This window comes from Mustela nigripes, chromosome 17 (assembly GCF_022355385.1).
Source record: "Mustela nigripes isolate SB6536 chromosome 17, MUSNIG.SB6536, whole genome shotgun sequence".
Lineage (NCBI taxonomy): Eukaryota > Metazoa > Chordata > Mammalia > Carnivora > Mustelidae > Mustela > Mustela nigripes.
Genome location: NC_081573.1, coordinates 50,387,894 through 50,408,336, shown reverse-complemented (window position 1 = coordinate 50,408,336; position 20,443 = coordinate 50,387,894). Strand labels below are relative to the sequence as shown.

Sequence of the window (20,443 nt, the reverse complement as noted above, 5' to 3'; positions counted from 1 at the left end):
TTATAAATTGTGTATGCAAATTTCAGCTCACTGTCCTGGAATGATCTCTCATTCCTACTGATAGATGAGGAGTGGGGGCCCCAAAATTTATTCTCACCTGGTGTCCCATCTGTCATGTGTACAGTCTGCGTCTTTTGACTACAAGTCATTTGACCTTACCGGACCTTGAACTGTGCTGCCATGTTCCATGCTTTGCATTAGGAGACAGGAAACTGAATTCTGGTCTCTGCCCTGTCACTGGCTTGCTGGATGATTTGGGGTATCTCACTTTTCTCAGGGTCTCTCTTTCTTAGATTTTTGCCCTGCTTATTATAAGATGGCTTTCTTTCGACGGAGAGCTGTATCCAAAAGAGTTGATCAGGGGCACCTGGGTGGCTCAGTGGGTTAGAGTCTCTGCCTTCGGCTCAGATCATGATCTCAGGGTCCTGGATCTAGCCCTGCATCGAGCTCTCTGCTCAGCGGGGAGTCTGCTTCCCCCTTTCTCTCTGCCTGCCCCTCTGCCTAATTGTGATCTCTGTCAAATAAATAAAATCTTTAAAAAATAAAAAAAAAAATAGAGTTGATCATCATGTCTAATACTGCTCCATCTGGTCACTCCATCTTTTTCTCCCTGTTTTATTTTCTTGTTACTGTTTTCATTTTGTCATTACACCATTTTGTTGTGTTGATCTTTCCACATTTTGTGATATCATTTTCAGAAATAACCTTGTTTATTTCTTTGCCTCTTTATTGCATGTCTGCTTATGTAGATAAAAGCTCTGTGAGATCGTAACCTAGCCTATCCTGGCTGATACGGCAACAAAAACCCAACTCAAATGAAAAGGATAATTTGTCTTGTGTAGCTTGAAGGGTTGGAGTAGCTCCTAGAATTTACAGAAGTAGAAATCAGGACTTCAGAAATGGCAAGTTCCGCATTGTGTGAACACATAAGTGTATGCGCTTATTTCTCACCCCCCCCACCCCACCTCAGCACTTCTCATTACCGCGTATCTTTGCTTTCCTTCACCCTACATGTTTCATCCATTTGGAAAGGAAGAATTCTGCCAGAAGCCCTAAATTCACTTGTTTCAATTTAACATTTCCAGCAGTTTCATTGCCCCCATGTCAGAGGGCAGCCAGTGGAAAAGATTCTAATTGGTTTTTCTTGGGCTATGTATGCTTCTTTGAACCAGTCACACTAGGAGTAGAATTGTCAGCGGTGCTTGCTCATGTGTGTGTATGTTGGTGTTTTTTTTTTTTAATTGTTAGCATACATTCAATTTGGTATTTCTGTGCAAAAACTTATTTAAATCATTGACCATTTTGTGGTGTTCAGTTTAGGTAGATCTGCATAGTAATAACCTATAGTCCACTTAACTTCCATATGTAAGTAGAGATACTCATATTTTCTTCTTGTGCTCCAATGATAGTTTTGCTCTCCTCCTATGCTCCCTGTTGCCACATCCTTGAGTATAGGAACAATAACTTCCTTCTTTTCTGTCCCTCCAATATTAGGAAGAAAGTGCTTCATAGTTAGTAGCTACCCTCTGAATTTCTGACATCAGATTAAATGAGCTGCTCATTAACTAGCTAAATTTGTGGGCTTCTTCATTCATTACAGGAGCTTTATTTGGTGAGGATATGATTAGTTTTCACTAATTCACAACTTTATTTTTAGTTTAAGAAATGCTATTCAGTAATGCTAGGGAAGAGAAAGAAATCATTGATCATTTCAATAAAGCCTCCTTCACATCATGAATTCGAGACTCTCTTATTGATATTTCCTTTAACTAATCGATTTTTACCTTGTACCTCATTTAATGATATGGAGAGCAGTATCTGCCATAGGTAGAAAAATTGCTCTCAGGATTGTTCTCCACGCAGATAAACTGCAGATCTTACCCTTGACATTTGAGTTAAAGAAAAGCAGACTTGGAGGAATCCATCAGAGACTGTGTCTAGGCAAGTAACTGAAGCTTTAGGCCCTTATCAGCAGACCGTGGTGTGTGATGTAGTACTCTCGCTTTCAACTGTAAATTTTTAGAAATACAGAATCTAGGGGCATAGCACAGACCCTCAGGGTCTGCAATTTAAGAAGTTTCTCAGGTGATTTGTAACCATAAGTTTGAGATGCAGAGAGAAGAATCAGATTTCTGGAAGGCCTGTAGGGCCTTGAAGGTCGGGCTTTGAACATAATTGATATCTTCAGGAAGCAAGCTGTCTACCCTAGGGATGACAGTGTTGGCAAATGGTGATGTCCTCCTACCGTGAGCTTGTGTGAGACATTACTAATTTGCTCAGGGGACTCTTTCTGCCAGACTTCAGGATTCTTGTCCACATTCTCTACCTACTCTGGTAACTTTCATGGAGACAGAAAAGTTGGCCTGAGAGTTAAGATCTATTTATCAATCTCGCCTGAAGACCAGTTGTTGTTTGCTAAGTAGTGTTCAACAAGCAAAATAGACCAAAGGGAAATCTGGATTATTGAATCTTGCAGGTATGGCTTTTGGATAATTTTTTGGCCAAATAATAAAATCAAGGTCATGAGCTTGGGCCTCAGCAAACTGGATAATCTCTTAATCCACTCCTTCTGGTCTTGCTCTGTCTCCTATCCATTTGCTCTTCCTCATGCTCAACTCATTTTGAATTCCTCTCACTAACCTTCATCTGTTCTTTTAAATTAATCTTTTCTTGATTTTTCTGGTTGGGGTACTTGGGAGAAGGATCATCCTAGCTATAAGCCCCATCTCCTGGAGGCCCAAACTCTGATACTGACTTGTATGAACACTGATTTATATTCACCCTTTTGAAACAAACTCAGACTGAATGCCTTATCCAGGTCATCTGCTTGCCCAAAATGTTACCCCCAAATGATAGAAACTGGGAGAATGGTTTAGAGTCCACTTCCATTGCCTACTTGAACAGGCTTGACATCGTCACAGTTCCCCCACGGTTGCCAAAGATGTAGGATCTGAGTCAGCTTTTTGAATTCTGTTTACAATTCCACTACTTCCTGGAGTGTAATGTGGGGCAAATTAGCACATCTCTCTTTTTTCAGTTTGTTCTTCTTTCTGTGAAGTGAAATAAATCTAGAGCCTAATTCCCAGGGTTGCTCTGGAGATTAATGAGAATTATGTAAAATTTGGCACAGTACCTGGAGTATGCTGAGGTTTTACTACCATTAATGTCTACTAATTTCATTAGTGTCATAATCTTTGCAGGGATTCTGACTGTGATGGAATAGGGGATTGGTCAGGGTCCACCAAAAACAATTGTAGGTACAATTTTCTTTTTAATATTATCCTCTTCCCTCCAGACTTAATTCTTTATTATCATGTAAAATTATTCTCCTAAGACATTTAATCACCAGCTTAGTCAGATCCAGGGTATTTCCTCCCCCCAAATTGTGTCAAGTTTGGTATAAACCAAAATAATTTGAATAACTAATCAACATCCAAATACATCCTCATCAACCAGAACTCAGGCTTTATTATTGTGCAGTGAAAAAAAAACTAAAACTTAATTCCAAGCACATGTAATTGAAGTTTTCAGAGAAAGATATTGTTCATAAAACATATTCAATATTTAAAGGAAAAAATGACATTTATTTGAAGAGCAAAATATACTTAGAATTCTTGGCTTATAAAAAGCCCATTTCCCCCAAGCCTAAGCTTTATAATTTCATATTAGGCAATGAAATTCTTTTATATGATCTAAAACTGTTTAATGGAAATAGCATTTGACAGAGTAAAATGTTACATAGATGTATGACTCCAAAATAGTAGTATTTACATCCAATGTTCAATCTCTAAAGGTAGATTGCCCCAATACACTTTAATATATGCTTGTTTAGACATACATAAGTATATAAATGTAGAAAGGAAAACTGACATATATAATATGAACCCTCAGTTTCATCCAGGAGGAGTAGGATACTAAAGCCAGGGAAAAGCAGACCTATGTTTTCCCTACTTTATTTTGCTATACAGTTGCCTTAAGGTTACCCGTTCAAGTCAGGAATCATGATGTAATTCTGAGACTAGAAATTGACCAAATATGCTCCTTTATCATTTCCTTTCAGAACCTGTCAAAGCATTTTCAAAATCAGAGCAAGTATATGGTGGAGGAAGAGGGTCATGAAGAAAACAAAGTGAAATCAGAACACTTCTGAGATATCCATGTTCTGATGTGGCAAGAAGATGCAGCTCCCACCAGGGGATGCAGCAACTGAGAGAAGTTTATGGGCTAGCAAGGTGCTGGGACTGGATTGGAACAGATGGGGCATCAGATTGAGAGATTTCTGGATTTAATCACACCCAGAGTCTCTGATTGAGAGAATTCTCATCAATCAAATATATACTAAACTTTCAAGAGAAAATCATCCAGGTAACTGTTGTGTTTTTAACATAGACCTCCTTTCTATACAAGGGAAAGTGGGAAGGGTTTAATAGTCCATTCTGCAGAAGCCATATTAACAGTGTGCACATACCTAGATCATTATTTTCTGATCTTGTAAACCCCATGGAGGGCAAAATCACAAGGAAATGTGGTAACAAAACTGGCTGACTCCTGTATTCCCATGGACACAGATGCCCATGTGACAATTCTGACTTACTCTTGCAAACCATCAGCCTGTAAATCGTGACTGATCTTACATTTTTGAGAAGGCCCTATTAAGGGATGATAAATTCACATATGTACCTCTTGCTACTACGACAGACCTCATCACTCCATTTGCCCTGAGCTGACTGGGAGAACAGGGCACAGTTTTCTCGCTTACCACCGTTGGGCTGTGCACGGTCCCAGTTGAGGAAGGAGATGGTGACTCCATGGACATCAACAAACTTTCCCTCTGTGACCATGTCATTGATGCCTAACCAAAAGTCATTGACACCTGGCAGACTTCTTTTACCATAGTCTCGGAGGGCATTGATTTCATCGGAGTTCCTGGGGATAACCAAGGTTCCTCCCTTGGAGATGCAATCTTCATTGGCTTCATGGAAGTGCTTCAAGCCTTCTGAAGCAAGGTAGCATTTCCTGTGAACTTTTGTGCCTCGGAGACAGACTGTAAAATGTGAAATTTGAATATAATAAGATGCCTTTTGAGTGTTCACATCCAGGATTGGACTTGAAAAATAGCAGTTAATATTTGTGGAATGAATGATGTGTCATCATAATGATGAGTTAATATTTATGGAGATTTTGTGTGTCAGACCCTGTGCCAAGCACTTTATGATGATGAACTCATGTAATAATCACAGCAATCACATGAAGTGAGATTTTATTACTCCCATCTGTCCATATCAGGATAGTGAGGCTTACAGAAGTTGTTACTTGCCATGACTTAATGTATAAAAACATAACTTACATAACATATAAGACCATAACTATACAAACCCAGGTCTGTCTCACCCGTAAACCATTTTCTGGCCTTGTGCTGCTCTGATATACACATGCTTGTTAGTTTGCACAGCTCTATTGTGTACTGTTTCCTTGGAACTTTTGGAACTGGGTGGTATTTCATAATTAGTTAACAAACAAACACACACAAAAGTCTGAGTTGACATATAGAGCAACAGTAGTTTTGTTATCCAAATAACTCAGCCCTGTTAACTCTGTTCAGGTTATCCAGGATAAACCAAACATAAAGATAGTTTTAGGGCAAAGTATTGGAGAACCAGGATCTGACATTTGTTAGGTTTGTAATTGTTGGAGAAAACACTTAATTTTTCTGTGCCTCAGTTTCCTCATCTGTAAAATGAGGATCTTCATAATGGCACCTGTCTCATAAGTTGTTGGAGGACTAATGTGTTCATGGTTGTAGAGTATTTTTAGTGCCAAATGGTGGGTAAAGCATTAATAAAACTCTGTTGCCTTCTACATGGGCATTTGATCTTCCTTTAGCTTCTGAATTCTGTTCCTAGAAAGCTGATAAAGGGAATATGTCAACAGTATTACTGGGCAAAATTGTTCATGGTAAAAACGATCTTGAACTGATAACATATAGCTGGCCTGGGAGTTATAAAGCCTTAATGGAAGGCTGTAACTTTAGTCTTCCCTGAAAGTGGTAACTCATAATTGGACAGGTCTCTTGCAGGACCCATGAAATTTGCTTTTGGAGTTGGTATGTAAGGTATTGGATCCTTTGGGTATAAGCCTTGTGGGCAAGGACTGTTCTTGAACCCATTCAGTATAGCTCTATTTTCCTTACCCCTGGGATCCAAGGAGGGTCACTCCTGGACAACAGGTGTAGAGGGCATAGCTTGCTGGGAGCTCTACCCCTGTGTAAAGAGTGCCAAGTTGTGGTTCTAACCAGTGGCCTTCCATTTGCATCTGGTGCACCATGTGGCCAGAGTGAGTCCTGTGATCCTGTGTTTAGTTGAACCTCAGCAGATGTCCCAGTAGGCACTTAGTAAACATCTAATGAATGCTAATATTTATAATAATAATAATATAATAATAATGCTAATAATAATGCTAATTATTTTTGCCAATCAATATTTGCTTAAATTCTGTTTCTTTGCATATTAGAGAAGAATTATGGACAAATTTTTTTAAATGCATTGTTGAAATGTGTGTTCATATTTCTATACTACCCATATATAGGAGAAGGGAGTGGAAAATCAAGCTGATTTCCCCAAACAGCTGTCTCCTCAGCCTTTTTTTTTTTTTTTTTTTTCCAGCTTTTGAGTCCTTTTCTCCTGGACACCTCTCTGGGTTGTCAATGTCTCTTTTAAAATTGTCACCTAGAATTTGACATGTACCCTAGGTATGGTTTGAATTTCTGGCAAATCATGATTTCCTGTCTCTTTTGAGATGAAGCATTGATGAGTCAGGTCTTACCTGTCTGTAGGGCTTGCATTTCCTTCAGGGCATTGACTTCTCTCCAGAGCTTTTCAACTTGAGTCTTCAGGTCTCCATCCTTTTCTGGGGATATTTTAGGGTGGGGTAGGGTAGGTGGAATGAAAAGCATATTATTAAGATAAGATAAAAATAAAGTTAAACCTATGGAACCCAGAATCTAAGGTGAGGGTGGTTTTGTTGAAACTGAGCCAAGTGTACATGAGAATTAATGCGTGAAAATAAGTTGGCCAGGAAGGTTCATAAGAGCTTGGTTGTGGTAATAATACTAGATGATCCTTCTGTGAGAGAGGGCTGCTGTGCCTCTCCCCCATCCTGTGGGACTCTCCCTCCATCAGGTGTCAGACTTACTGACTTTCAGAGCATTTTAGACCAAGGTATGTCATCTCAGGATCCATTCCTTTGGGTTTCTCCTGCCAGGAACAAACACTCTTGCTTCAGCACTTGTCCATCTCCTCACTGAGCTGAAATCTCTTTTCTGGACTCCTTTTCTGGTTATCATCTCTATACTAGCATCTGTCTGACGAATCTCTTTTCTTTGAACCTTTACTTTTCTTCAGAGCACTTTTCTCTATAATTCTTTTTACTTTCTTAATTTTGGGTGTCTTACTGTCCATGGTGCTCCTGAAGCTTAACACAATGCTTGGCACATAATAGCTGTTCATAATGCTTGTTGAATGAATGAACAAGATTCTAGGACTGATGGGGTCTATCTTAGAAATAGACAGTTTGAACTCTTTGGAGGCAAGAATTATAATAAACTGTAATAAATAACAAAAAAATACTAAGAACCATCATACGCTGTGTACAGGTGCTTAATTCTTTCAGTATTCCTGTGAAATACACATCATTACTGTCCTCAGTTCACAGAAGAAATAGAGGCACAGGAATGAACCTGCTTTAGGCCAGCCAGTGAATAAGGTGCAATTAGCATTTGACTCTGTCTTACTCCAAGTCTGTGCTCTTCACATCCTTCTGATCTGCTCCTGCACAGTAACTGCCTGATCCCTAGCACATGGCCTTGGACTGAGAAGATGCTTAAAGCTTGGTATGAACTGTCACCACCTGCCTTCTTACATAGATGCCATATGGGGAATCTGTGTTCTATCCTGGATTTTTCAGGATAGTCCTAAATCCACACATGCTGATTCAACATCCTCTTAAACATAAGCTTTGCAAGCCAGGTGTTTCCACATTGAGTTAGGAAAGCCTTCTGGGTTCCCAGGAGTGGACCCCATCTGTGTTTCATGTGATATTACATATCATTTCTGAAAGCATCCAGTAGCTTAGCTCAGAAATACAGTACCCCAAGAATTTCCTCAAAGAGACCATTCAATCCAGAATAAATGTAAGGGTACATTCAGAATGCAGAACCACCAACTGTTGGAGGCCAGGCTCACCAAGGCCACTGAAGACTTTCTTCCAAGTTTCAAGTTGTCAGCCATACAAACGTCATCCCCTTTCTCTCTCAGCTTCCTGCTCCATTCCATATAAATATGTGGCCTCTACAGGGAAGCTGTAACGTTGTAATTAACATGAAGACATGAATAATATTAGGCTCCTGGGAGATCATTATGGGAATCATTATCCAGGTGACTTGGCTTCTCCTTCTAACCTTTGTGACAAATGCAGATGTGTTTTGTCTACAGTGAATACAGGGACTAACTATTTCAATGTAAAATTGAATCTTATTTGTTTCTGCAACATATAATTTATTGAGACCTATGAATTAAATACCAGGGAAATTTTGTTTTTTAGTTAAATAAGTCCCTTGTTTGCCATTTTGAGTAGAACAAAAACAAAAACAACAACAACAAACTCCCTCTCATTTTATTATTGTTTTTCTCCAGAAGTAGTTTCGGTGTAGAAATGCAGAATTAATCTGGAAAATCACCAGTAAACCTATGGAATATATATATACCTCCACCTCATGAACAACCAAAGAAATGTCAACCTTCGTAACAGTCAAAGAAATGCAAATTAAAAGAGAGGCATTTTGTTTTTTGGTGAGGTTGACTGAGCTTAAGCTGTGATACAATGTTAAGTTGTCAAGGTGTGTGGGAATGGCCATATACTGACGATGGGAGCAGTGTAGGTTGACACTATTATTTTGGGAGACAGTTGGAAAGTGTAATGAAGCTGCAGTTTTCTAGAGGAGTATCTTAACTGAGGCAGTGGATCAAAAACAAAATAGATGGGAAGCCAGACAGAAGTTCACCAGGAGGGGCACCTGGGTTGCTCAGTGGTTAAAACCTCTGCCTTTGGCTCTGGTCATGACCTCAGGGTCCTGGTATCGAGCCCTGCATCGGGTTCCCTGCTCAGTGGAGAGCCTGCTTCCCCGCTCGCTCTCTCTGCCTGCCTCTCTGCCTCCTTGTGATCTTTGTCTGTCAAATAAATAAATAAAATCTTAAAAAAAAAAAAAAAAGAAGAAGTTCACCAGGAGACAACAGATGACATGAATCATGACCCATCTATGTAGTGGAATATTATGCATCCTCTAGAAGGACCTATGCATCCCTTATGTTGATAGTTATCCAAGATTTGGTAGGTGAAATAAATTAATAGCCAGTCCTTATTTGGCTAAAAATAGAAGGTTTTAATTGGGAATGTTATTTTAACTGGGAATGTTATTTCCCAATAAGTAATAGTGGGTAGTTCTGTAAAGAGGTTTGAAAGAGAAAAAAAAACAGCCTTCACTTTTGATTTCATAAAGTTGGGTATAATCCCCAGGTACTTAAAATGTTTTCAAATTGTATGTGTTAGTGGAGAGAGGTGTTTGGTAAGTTTAGGCTTACTGCTTCACTTGCTGCTGTAGAATCTGTTTTCTTGGACTTCCTAGCGAAAACTCACAAAAATTCCTTTGGGAGGATGACGCTGAAGAGGTGCGCACAGTCAGTTAAAAGGCAAACAAGGAAAAGCATGTGTGCGCACTTGCGTGTGGTTAGGGATGGGGTGGGGTGAGAGCTACATGACCTGAACCAAATGATCTCAGACAGCGCACACACAGCGCGCACACACACACACACACACACACATCCACATGTTCACACCCCTCCCCACATCCCTGCTGGGTGGTCACTGCTTTGCCACTGCTTCCCAGCAGTGAAGAGATGCTGACACCAAAAATACACCCTATCATCACACAGTATCTCCTACTTCCCCCTTTCCCCTGCCCTCATCTTCACCGGTATACTTTATCACTCCTGATATTTTAATCTTCCATTTAAAAGAGGTAACAGGAAAGTTTAATATCGTATAAGGGAAAAGATTCCACTGAAGAAACCTGGTATCAGACTGAAATCATAGAAATAAATACCCCCTTTGCAAGGCACTTTATAGTATCCAAAACACAACCCCTGAGACAAGCCCCCTTTTACCCACCACCCATCCGTGTGTGTCAAGTCTGGCTTGCACTTTGTTGGTATGTTTCCTGTGTTTTGTTACTACTGAAGTGAAATCGATAAGGAAGTAGTGTCATAATATTGACCTTGAAATACGCTGAAACGAAAATGAAAATGACTCAGAGGATGAGATAAAACATCACTCTTTGTCTCCCTTGATGCTTTTTCCTTCATGCTGTGCTTCCAGCATATTGCAAATAAATTGCTCTCATCTTTGTTCTTTGCAAGATTTTTTTTTTTAAAGATTTACTTACCTGAGAGAAAAAGAGAGTGAGCAGGGGGAGAGGCAGAGGGAGAGAGAGAATGTCAGGCCGACTCCCACTGAGTGCAGAGCCCAACGCAAGGCTCAGTCTCACGACCCTGAGATCATGACCTGAGCTGAAATCAAGAGACGATCACTTAACTGACTTAGCCCCCCAAGAACCCCTGTTTTTTTCTCTTTTGCCTCTTAACCCAGTTCAAGCCACCCAGACTTTAGGATTGCTTAGAGAATCAGTTTTGCATTAAAATATTTTTGAATGCTATATGACTTTGCATAATGACATATCTTTAAATTTAAAAACAGATTCAATTTCTTTCTGACATGAAAAAACTTAAAATGTGTAGGATAGACTGTCTTTACATTGTCAAGGGTATGAAAATATATCTGCGTGATAACTGGTGAGAAAATGGTCTAACTTTGACTATACTTTTAATAAGATTATAGTTATCTTACAAATATATTTGAACAGCTATACAGTATCTAGGAATGAAGCAGTATATTCTAATTACTGTCAGTCTATTCTACTTGATGCGTTGTTCATAATAACCAGATATCCACCTATCCAGGTTAACTTGCTCTGAAGAACATTCTGCCTGGCTAAGCTCACTTGAGAAAGGATATACAATACAGACATTTTTTTCTATTAAAAAAAGGATCTACGTGTGATTCCTTTAAATATCAAAATGTTCCGGAAAATTAAAAGGTCACTCAGCCCATGAACTGCCATATCTGCATGATAGCATGGTGCTATCAGCAGAGGCAGTTGTGCTGGAGGAGTCTGGAAATGAACATTGCCCAGTCTCTCCCCACACTGCGCACGCCTAGAATTTTGCTGGCCTGAAAAGCCCCGTTACCTTTCACTCGGCGTTTACTGTGCTTCTTGGCTTTAAATTTGGACGTGTGGCTGGTGGTCTGGTCCAGGAGTAAGGTGATAACCAGGATGTAAATTACAAGTCCATTCTTTGCCATGGCTCTTGGTCAGGTCTGGTGCCCACTTTGCCAGCTCCAGTGAAGTAGCGGAGAGCAAGAAGGCTGCACAGCCTCATCTTGCCCTGGAGCGCCTGGGGCCAGCTTTATAAAAGTGCGTGTGAAGGTTGGCTGGACTCCTGCTGACGAAATGTTTGGATTCCTAGTCTGCCCACAGTATGAGGTGGCCCTTTGTTCTTGTGTCTCATGTTAGACTTTTCTTGTTTTTAATGTTCCTATTACATTCTCTACTTCACTTGCCTTTTCAGAGTAAATCAGAGTTAACTAAGGGATTAAGGCCTTCGCCTGCTTTCTTCTTCTTCTTTCTTAAAGTCCAGAAGGTTTGGAGTCTCTCTGTGAAGACCCCAGTATTTAAGCCCTTGATTTGGAGCTCTGAAGTTCACTTAATGATCTAGGAAATTCAGTCCTGCTTTCAGGGCAAACAAATAAAGCACACACACACACCCCAAAAGTAGGAAAGCTCCTGCCTGTGTATGAGTGTGTGTGTGTGTGTGTGTGTGAGAGAGAGAGAGAGAGAGATGCCAGAGTCTACACACACTCAAGGGTCTACACAGCTCAAGTGAAACTTGGGAATGGTTTGCTCACAGAGTATAACAGGGATGGCCAAAGGGATGGTCCATGATCAGACAGAAAGCTTTCTTTTAGGATTTTGTGAATTCATCAGGAGTTACATTTTTGGGAAACACACCTTAGAATGAAAAGAAAATTAAGGTGAATAATTATTTCTGTAAGAATTAACTTAAAACATCAACTCCAGCTGTTTTGCAAATCCCCATCACCCAACACTTTCTGCCTTGCAATTACCCCAAACACTTAAAAAATACTTTGAAAGAGAATATAGAAATAACAGAAGAATAGAATGAAAGACTCAGTATAATTATTCTTACCTTAACAATGGGCTTTTTAGGACAAGTACTAGGAACCAGATAGGTTTTTGTATCAAAAGCAAGGGATGTCCATTATCTTTCTTTTTCTTTTTGAAACAACATAAGATCAAGGGCTGATTGATTCCCTCTGGATCTTGGAAAACCAGTCTAATCTGTCTTCATTGCCTTCCTGTGAGAGCCTCTTTGTACCCTACCCACGTATTAACACTGAAACAAGAACACTGATAAAGAAAATTCTGATATGATTTAGCAATGTAAATGTGAAATAAAGAATAAAGAGTTTACTTACAATGCAGGCTCTTTGTACTGACTGGGCAGTCTGTGAGTAGGCACTTCACATCGTCGTGGAAACAAGCTGAGCTGGGTTCAGGTTTGTATTTCACCCCTTTATCAGCTGTGTGCTATTGGGCAAGTCACCGAACCTGTCTGGGCCTGTTCTCACACAGAGCTAGGAATGCCTGCTTCATAGGGCTGCTGGAAAGAGTAAATGAAGTCATAACTATAAGACCTTAGCACAATGCCTGGTGCTTAATGATAGGAATAGTATCAGCATCTGTAACATCCTTACTGTTGATTATAATAGTATGTACACTCCATTCCATGGAGCACCAAATCTGTTTATTCTTCACAGCAAGCCTATGGGATAAATATTCTCTCCATTTACAGATGATTGAATCTGAGCCTCAGGAAAGTTAAGCGTACTTGTTCATCACTCAGATTCCAGTGGAATTGGAGTAGAATTTAAAATCTGTTTTAAATGACCCTGGAAGACCTCCCCTTTGACCTGGCCTGTGAAAAATGTGCTTTGATTGGAATAGGGAAAAGGATCAGTGCTTTATAACTGATCTTACGATTGATTGAAAATATTTTTTGCCAGCTTCTCAAATCCTTTCCTCTGAGAAGAGATTCTGAGTTACAGAAGAGTCGTGGAAAGCTAATGATTTCTCTTGGATCTTTGATCTGTGCTATCTTCTACCTAGATTTGTAAGAAAAGGCTGTCTTTTTTCTTCAAAATAAATCTATATTGTTTTAGGCTCTTTTTCCTTTCCAGGAAGCCTCTGACACTTTTTGGATTTGTTTTCTTTTAGCCAGATTCTAAAACCTGTTCTTTCATTCCTTTGAATTAAAAGACTTTATTTTTTAGAAAAGTTTTAGATTTCTAGAAAACTTGAGCAGAAAGTGTGGAGAGACTGCCTTTCCCCCTCCCCAGTTTCTCCTATTATTAGCACCCTGCAAAAAAAAAAACAAAAACCAAAGAAAAAATATTGCATGTGTGTGGTGTATTTGTTATAATTGATGAATGAATATTGATCTATTACTCTCCGTTAAAGCCTATAGTTTACATTAGGGTTCATCGTTTGTGTCGTACAGCTCTGTGCTTCTTAGCAAATAATTGTATAATGTCATGCATGCACCATTGCAGTAGCATCCAGAAGAGTTTTGCTGAAGTCCATGCTTTTAGTTCTAATTAAATATTTGAGGATTCATTTCTTCCCCAGCTGTACTGCCTGGCACCCCTCAGGACTCTCTCCTAGCTGCTCTAACCTGTTACTCTCTCCCTAGATGATCTTCCTTCTTCTCATGGCTTCACAGTATCTGTCCGGGTCTCTTTCACATTTATCTCTCAGTCTGGGTCTCCTTCAGAGTCACAGTTCCAGTTGCCCGTGTGACCCTTCCAGGTGGATGTCTCAGAGACATTTCAAACTCATGATGGTTAAAGCAAAATTCTGGATTCTTTCCCCCATTAACATCCCATAAATTTCAGAAAGCCTATTATTCCTGACTGTTCTCCAGAGCTGTTAATGTCCCCAACCCACTCAGGGGTTCATTTCTGAAAGCTAGGAATAATCTTTGTGCTTTGCCCACATGCCCCCACCCCAGACCTTTGTCTGCAACACCCTTCCTTGCAGCCTTGTCAGCAGCAGCCTTGTCAGTAGAAACGTGTGGTTTCTGCTTCTGTGTAGATGGTTCCTCTTTCCTGCCATCATCCATCCCATCTGAAGTCACCAAGAGCTCTTGTCCTGGTCCAGCTCAGCCCCTCTGCTCCTGCCCAGCTTAAGTGAATGCTCCACACATCACTAATGGGATCATTACTCACTGACTTAACACCTTCTAAATCTTTCCATTGTTCATAAGATGAAACCTGGACTTCTTTCTTTGTTTTCAGAGGACCTTCTACCTGGTGAGACCCACCTGGTTCTTCCTGGTGACTTTTTCCCTTCGTGGAGACCCTTTGCCAACTTTGAGTCATATTTTGTTCTGTCTTTCCATTCCCATTGTGCTTTTCCACATAATTTTTTTTCTGTTTCTATACTGTCACCTCTTCCCAAACTCAGACCCTTGGTGTGAGTCCAAATTAGTGCTACTTTGTGTATGACCAACTCTTTCTTGTCCTTCAGATCTGAACTTGAAGATCACCTTCTCACACAACTTCTCTATCTGCACAATGTAGCAAGGTCCTTCTCTGCCTTCTCCAAAAAGGTACCCTGCTTCTTTTATTTGCCCTTTCATGGTTTGGTACTCATTTTAAAAATGAATTGATGTACTTGATTCACTGATTGGACGTCAGTCTCTCCGGCTGGGCTGTAAGCCCCCAGAGGGCAGGAGCCATGTTGGGTTAGCTGAGCTATGCATGCAGTACAGTGCTTGGCACAGTGTTTGCTCAACAACTATTAGCTAATGTGTGGGAGGGCGGTCTTGCTTTTGCTTCCCTCCTTTCCAACCTCTGCTCTGAGATTCCAGCAATAAGGCACTTGACCAAGGAAATAGCAGCTCAGCTCTTGGAAGAGTAAAGAGACAGACTAATTTGGCATAATAACACTTGACATCATGCTAGGAAACCATCCTGCTCAGGACTGGGGAGAGGCTAACTGGCTTGCACGTGCTTGGCCCTGAGGCCAGACAAGGATAGAGCTGTCCTTTAACTTTTCTTCCTCCTGTTGAGATTCCAAGTCCAGTTCATCCTCCTTTAGGGAAAAACCACTGGAAACTACATGACTACAGGATTGGCTGGAAGAAGATGAGAGTTGGATCTGAGAATATTCTTAAGGTAAGGATTTTTGTCCCTGTCCCAAATGCTGATTGACATCAGACGTGGCCTTCACCCCCAGAACCTCAATAGGAATAGCAGGGTGGCGGGAAATAGCAATGATCTGGGAAAAAAATCACATCAAGAACTACACACACATCGAAGGTAATGGGGTCGGGTGGCCCTGAACCCACCTTGTCCTTGGGGAAGGCAGGCCTCACTCAGTTTTCTTGGAGGCTAAACAATCCGTTTTTTGTGGAGTGGGATGATGTCACCCAGCTTGTCTCCTGGGCTGGACCAGGGCTTCTGAAAGGACTATTTAAGAAGAAGTACACATTTATAGCCAGGGAATAGGAACCATAAAAATACTGCCTTTAGTTGGAAAGCATTTTGGTGAGGATTTACAAACTGTCACCAGAGTTTAAATTCTCCTAATAAATTGCTGTTTACAACACGTCTCCTGACCACCCTGTGTAATTGATGTGTTTATTCCACTGGTTGCTATTTTAAAGTCGCTCCGAGCTGCTGTTTTCCAGAGTGTCTAACCAACAGGTCCATCGTCGTCCTTGCTGTCTGTCTGTTCATCTCCAAGTCTGAAATCTTTGAAGGCTGTGTTCAGAGATTCAAGGGCAGCATTTAGGGGAAGTGGTAGGGCTGAAGTTGGATATAGCAGAGATGAGGTTGAAATGCCTGAAGGAAAGATCAGTTATGGTGTCTGTGCAAGTTGTCTTATTTTTACTTAGGGCTATTACTTGTAGCTGTGACTGGCAAAGGTATCTGGGAGTTTGAAGAGACGGCTAAGGACAGGGTTTAGGGAGAGTTAAAAGCCCTTCTGTACCCCAGTGTTTATAGCTGCAATGGCCACGGTCGCCAAACTGTGGAAAGAACCAAGATGCCCTTCAACGGACGAATGGATAAGGAAGATGTGGTCCATATACACTACGGAGTATGATGCCTCCATCAGAAAGGATGAACACCCAACTTCTGTAGCAACATGGACGGGACTGGAAGAGATTATGCTGAGTGAAATAAATCAAGCAGAGAGAGTCAATTATCATATGGTTTCACTTATTTGTGGAGCATAACAAATAGCATGGAGGACATGGGGAGTTAGACAGGAGAAGGGAGTTGGGGGAAATTGGAAGGGGAGGTGAACCATGAGAGACTATGGACTCTGAAAAACAATCTGAGGGTTTTGAAGGGGCAGGAGGTGGGAGGTCGGGGTACCAGGTGGTGGGTATTATAGAGGGCACGGATTGCATGGAGCACTGGGTGTGGTGCAAAAATAATGAATACTGTTATGCTGAAAATAAATAAAAAATAAATTAAAAAAAAAAAAGCCCTGCTAAGATGGGGCAGCACTGAATATACATAAAGAGCAAGGACTCCAGTTAAAATTTCAGATCTGTTACTTTTTAGTTGTGTGATATGATCAGACTTTGCCGTTTCTCCTGACTGGGGTTTCCTGATCTCTCTTACGGAATGTTGAGAAACCTGCAGCATGTGTGTAAAATGTAAGCCACACCTTAGCGTAGGCTTCCCTAAAGACCCATCACATAGACGTATGAGGCATCATGTCTCCCTAAGGTCCTCACACTCATCCTTGCCCTGACCTCAGCCCATAGATTTGACCCCATTTGAACTCATACTGAACATACTTTATCATTAAACTTCTCAACCTTTTTTTATTTATTTTATGTATTTGTATCTCTCACATTTTTTTACCTTGGACATGTTTCTTGCCCTGTTCTCTGCTGATTTCCTAGACCAAAACTGTCCAGTAGAACTGCTTGATAGGCACATGTGGCTAACAGCTGCCATATTAGATAGCACAATTTTAGTGCCTCACAAAATGAGTAATGTGGACATTTAATAAATGTCTATTACATGAAGTGGTTCAATTCCCTTTACTCCAAGAGAATTTGGAGTAAAGAGAATGGAGGTTTAGATCCAATTAATCTCATCATAACAATTGTGCTGGGATTTTTCCTGTAAATCCTATAAGGAAGGCATTGTTCTAGAGAGAGAAGGTGGACCTATCCTTAGCGAATGAAGTGAGCTTTCTAAGAATCTTCATCTTCTAGGTATTAGTCAAACTTGGTCTCCTCAAGAGGCACCCAGGTGGCTCAGATGGCTAAGTGTCTGCCTTTGGCTCAGGTCACAATCCTGGGGTCCTGGGATTGATCCCCCACATTGATCCCTCCTTGCTCAGCAGGCAGTCTGCTTTTCACTCTCCCCCTGCCCCCCCAACCCTCGGCCACTCACTTGCTCACTCTCTCAAGTAAATAAAATCTTAAGGACAGTATCTGTTGATACTATTTCTACCATTGCTCTAATTTCTTTGGGTTTTCCCTGATATTACAACAACCTTTGCCTGAGTTTCTTGGGTTCTACTCTAGGCCTGTGATAGCTCCTTCTCTGAGCTAGTTTTTAGTGTGCGATCTCAGCTTGACCCAACTCCCCGCCCTCTTCTGGGACTGAGTGTTCTTGTGGCTCCACCCCATCCTGCCTTCTCATGAGCCCTTCCAGACAGTGGTTCAGACCAGTACATCCTTGGCCCTAACCTGAGTCCTCACCTCCCACAGCAACACACAGTATCAGAAAGTACACAAATGACACCGAACTGGGGTTGAATCATGGCTCTCATTTACCAGCTGTGTGCCTGGGCCCACTTACTGATCTCTCTCAGCCTCGCATTCCTGTAAATTGGGGGTCATAATGACCATCTGCCACCATTGTTGGGAAGATGAAAAAGATTCCCTGAAAATAGTCAGTATAGAGGCTGATATATAAGAGACGCTTCCTATGAGCATTTTCTATTGATAAATCAGTTCTTGTTATCACCATCACTGTTACAATGTCCTAGCACTTACTGACTTCAATCCGAAGTCATTCCCTCCCCGAAGGAAGGCACCCAGTCTGCCTCCTTATAGTTATCCCTCTGTCCCATCCTCCAAGCACCCACTATAGTGAACAGTTCTTTTTTTTTTTTTTTTTTTAAGGAAAGCAAACATTCCATTGGTCTGTTTTTCCTAGGTGTACCAACGTTTCAAATTTATTGTGAGTTTTGCCTGGCCCTGCTGCCAAGATGGTCTAAGAATACAAATAAGTCAGTATTCGCCTCTCTTCTCCTGGGAGCAAGGGCAGCCCTCAGTGGAAAACCTTCCTAATTCCTCTCTGAAGGCCTCCCAAGTTTGGACCTGGTGGAAACAGTTTTCAGCCTTCAGGTAACTACAACAAGGTCGTTGTTCTTCCTTAGAATTCAAAGACATGTGGACTCTCTGTATTTAGAGCAAGATGACTGCAGATTGCAGAATGAAACATTGAGAAAATCTGCCTTTCTGGGTATTAACTAATTTTCCAACTTTTAAGTCCATGACCATTTTACTGGTGGAAATTTAGTGATAGAACTAAAGCCATCTTGTGTTCCCCTTGAGCTGGCTCAGTTAAACAGTCAGGCTATTCTATCCAGTTTAAATGGGATAAGAAGGGATTGCCTTTTGGTTCTCTCTCCAGAAAGTTCTTCCTAAGGCTGAAACCCTGCATGGCTAAGCTGAAGAAATTGTCCTTGATGGGTTAGACCAAAGAAATTATGTCCACAATATCTGTTTCTCATAAAGAGTAGTAAAAAGCAACCAAATAGTTAAATGAATTACATGTACAAGGCATTACTTATATTTCTTTTGAGTCTGAGATAAATTAAGAGATAGAGGAAGAGAAGCAGCAGTTGGAGAGGATGGAGAGATCAAAACAGGTTTGGTACTGGACAGGTCAGTCTTAAAGTTTTCAGGAGACACTTGCTGGATTTATCTAGTTGATGGGTAATAATAGTTGGACACTGGAATGAAGTTAAAAGGTTCTTTGAGAGAATCAGTAATTTGTGAATAGCGAATCAATGATACATCAACAGTGGGGAACTGATGGCGGGTCTGGACCCAGGATACTCAGATGGGGATGAGAGGAGGATCAGAGACGGACCCATAGCGTCCCAGATACTCGAGGGGTGGGCGGAGACAGGAAAGGGACTCAGTCACCAGAAAAGCTTGAGGAAAACTGTGTTTCTCTTTATTGATTCCACATCTTTTAAACCTAAGGGGAAGGTTCTTGGGGAGGAGAGAGGAGACAGAACTGGCAAATGTGTCAAAGAAGTAAAACAGGAAAAAGACTAAAATAAACATTGGTCTTGGCAGTTAGAAAAATGACTCCAGGCAATTTCTGTAAGGCCTACGGCATGGAAACCAGATCGCAGTGAGGAAAATAGTAAGTAGGTTTTTAAAGTTAATTTTTTTTAGTAGACTTTCTTTTTTTTTTAGGCTCACAGCAAAATTGAACTGAGGGCACAGGGATTTCCCATATGCCCCCAATATTTGGCTCTGCTTGTTGGTTGGGGGCAGGAGAGGAAGGGGTTTATGGGTGCAAAGTGGGGGTACATTTGTCCCTCTGCAGTCTCCTGCCCCAGGCCCTGCTTCTCCCCCAGCTTCCCTGCAGACCCAGGTCTAGACCCACAATCTTGCATATCCCTCACTCTCAGTGCAGAAATGTGCTGGCCACGGGGCCACACACATCCATGCCCACAGGCTGTTGGGCAGAAGGTGTGCCCACCACAAGCTCTGTGTGGAAATGGTAGGGGTGTTGGGAGGGGGTTAAGGCTGAAGACTCTGGAAAGAGACCACCTTGGTTTGAATCCTGGCTCTATGACTTCTCAGCTGTGTGCCCCTGCTACAGTGTCTCCTATCACATAGGAAGAGAAGGTGCAACGGTACCCAGCTCCTAGGTAGAGATGAGGTCAGTGAATACCTACAACATGCTGCCAGCAGTGTCTGTCCAACAGCAAATGCTAGCAATGTCCATTAGACAGATGGGAATGTTGAGTGGTTCTGATCCTTGAAGCTTGAGTTTCTTGAGGTCCTAAAACTTGAGTGAAGTTTTTATCTGTCAGGATGGGACTAATTGTGCATTTGGTGAGTTGTCCTAGAGCCTCTTCTGGGAACCTGGCCTGACTCTTCCCTGATACAGTAAGGAAGTAGGAGGCTGGCTG

The 20,443-nt window shown here is 41.2% G+C and overlaps 1 protein-coding gene and 1 long non-coding RNA gene across 2 annotated transcripts in view; one reads left to right on the top strand and one right to left on the bottom strand.

Moving 5' to 3' along the window:
- Nucleotides 1–4,652: 4,652 nt before the first annotated feature.
- CLEC3A (C-type lectin domain family 3 member A) lies at nt 4,653–11,502 on the bottom strand. The gene is made up of 3 exons (XM_059383143.1): nt 11,358–11,502; nt 6,823–6,906; nt 4,653–5,044 (listed from the first exon to the last, which is right to left on the bottom strand). Exons 1-3 carry the CDS (start codon nt 11,470–11,472, stop codon nt 4,653–4,655), a joined length of 591 nt encoding a protein of 196 aa, XP_059239126.1. The 5' UTR covers nt 11,473–11,502.
- Nucleotides 11,503–18,453: 6,951 nt separating this feature from the next.
- The window catches only part of LOC132005221 (uncharacterized), a 37,300-nt gene continuing 35,310 nt past the window's right edge, over nt 18,454–20,443 (top strand). Inside the window, exon 1 of the long non-coding RNA XR_009400765.1 lies at nt 18,454–18,632. This is a non-coding gene — a long non-coding RNA (uncharacterized LOC132005221). The remainder of the gene's footprint in view (nt 18,633–20,443) is intronic.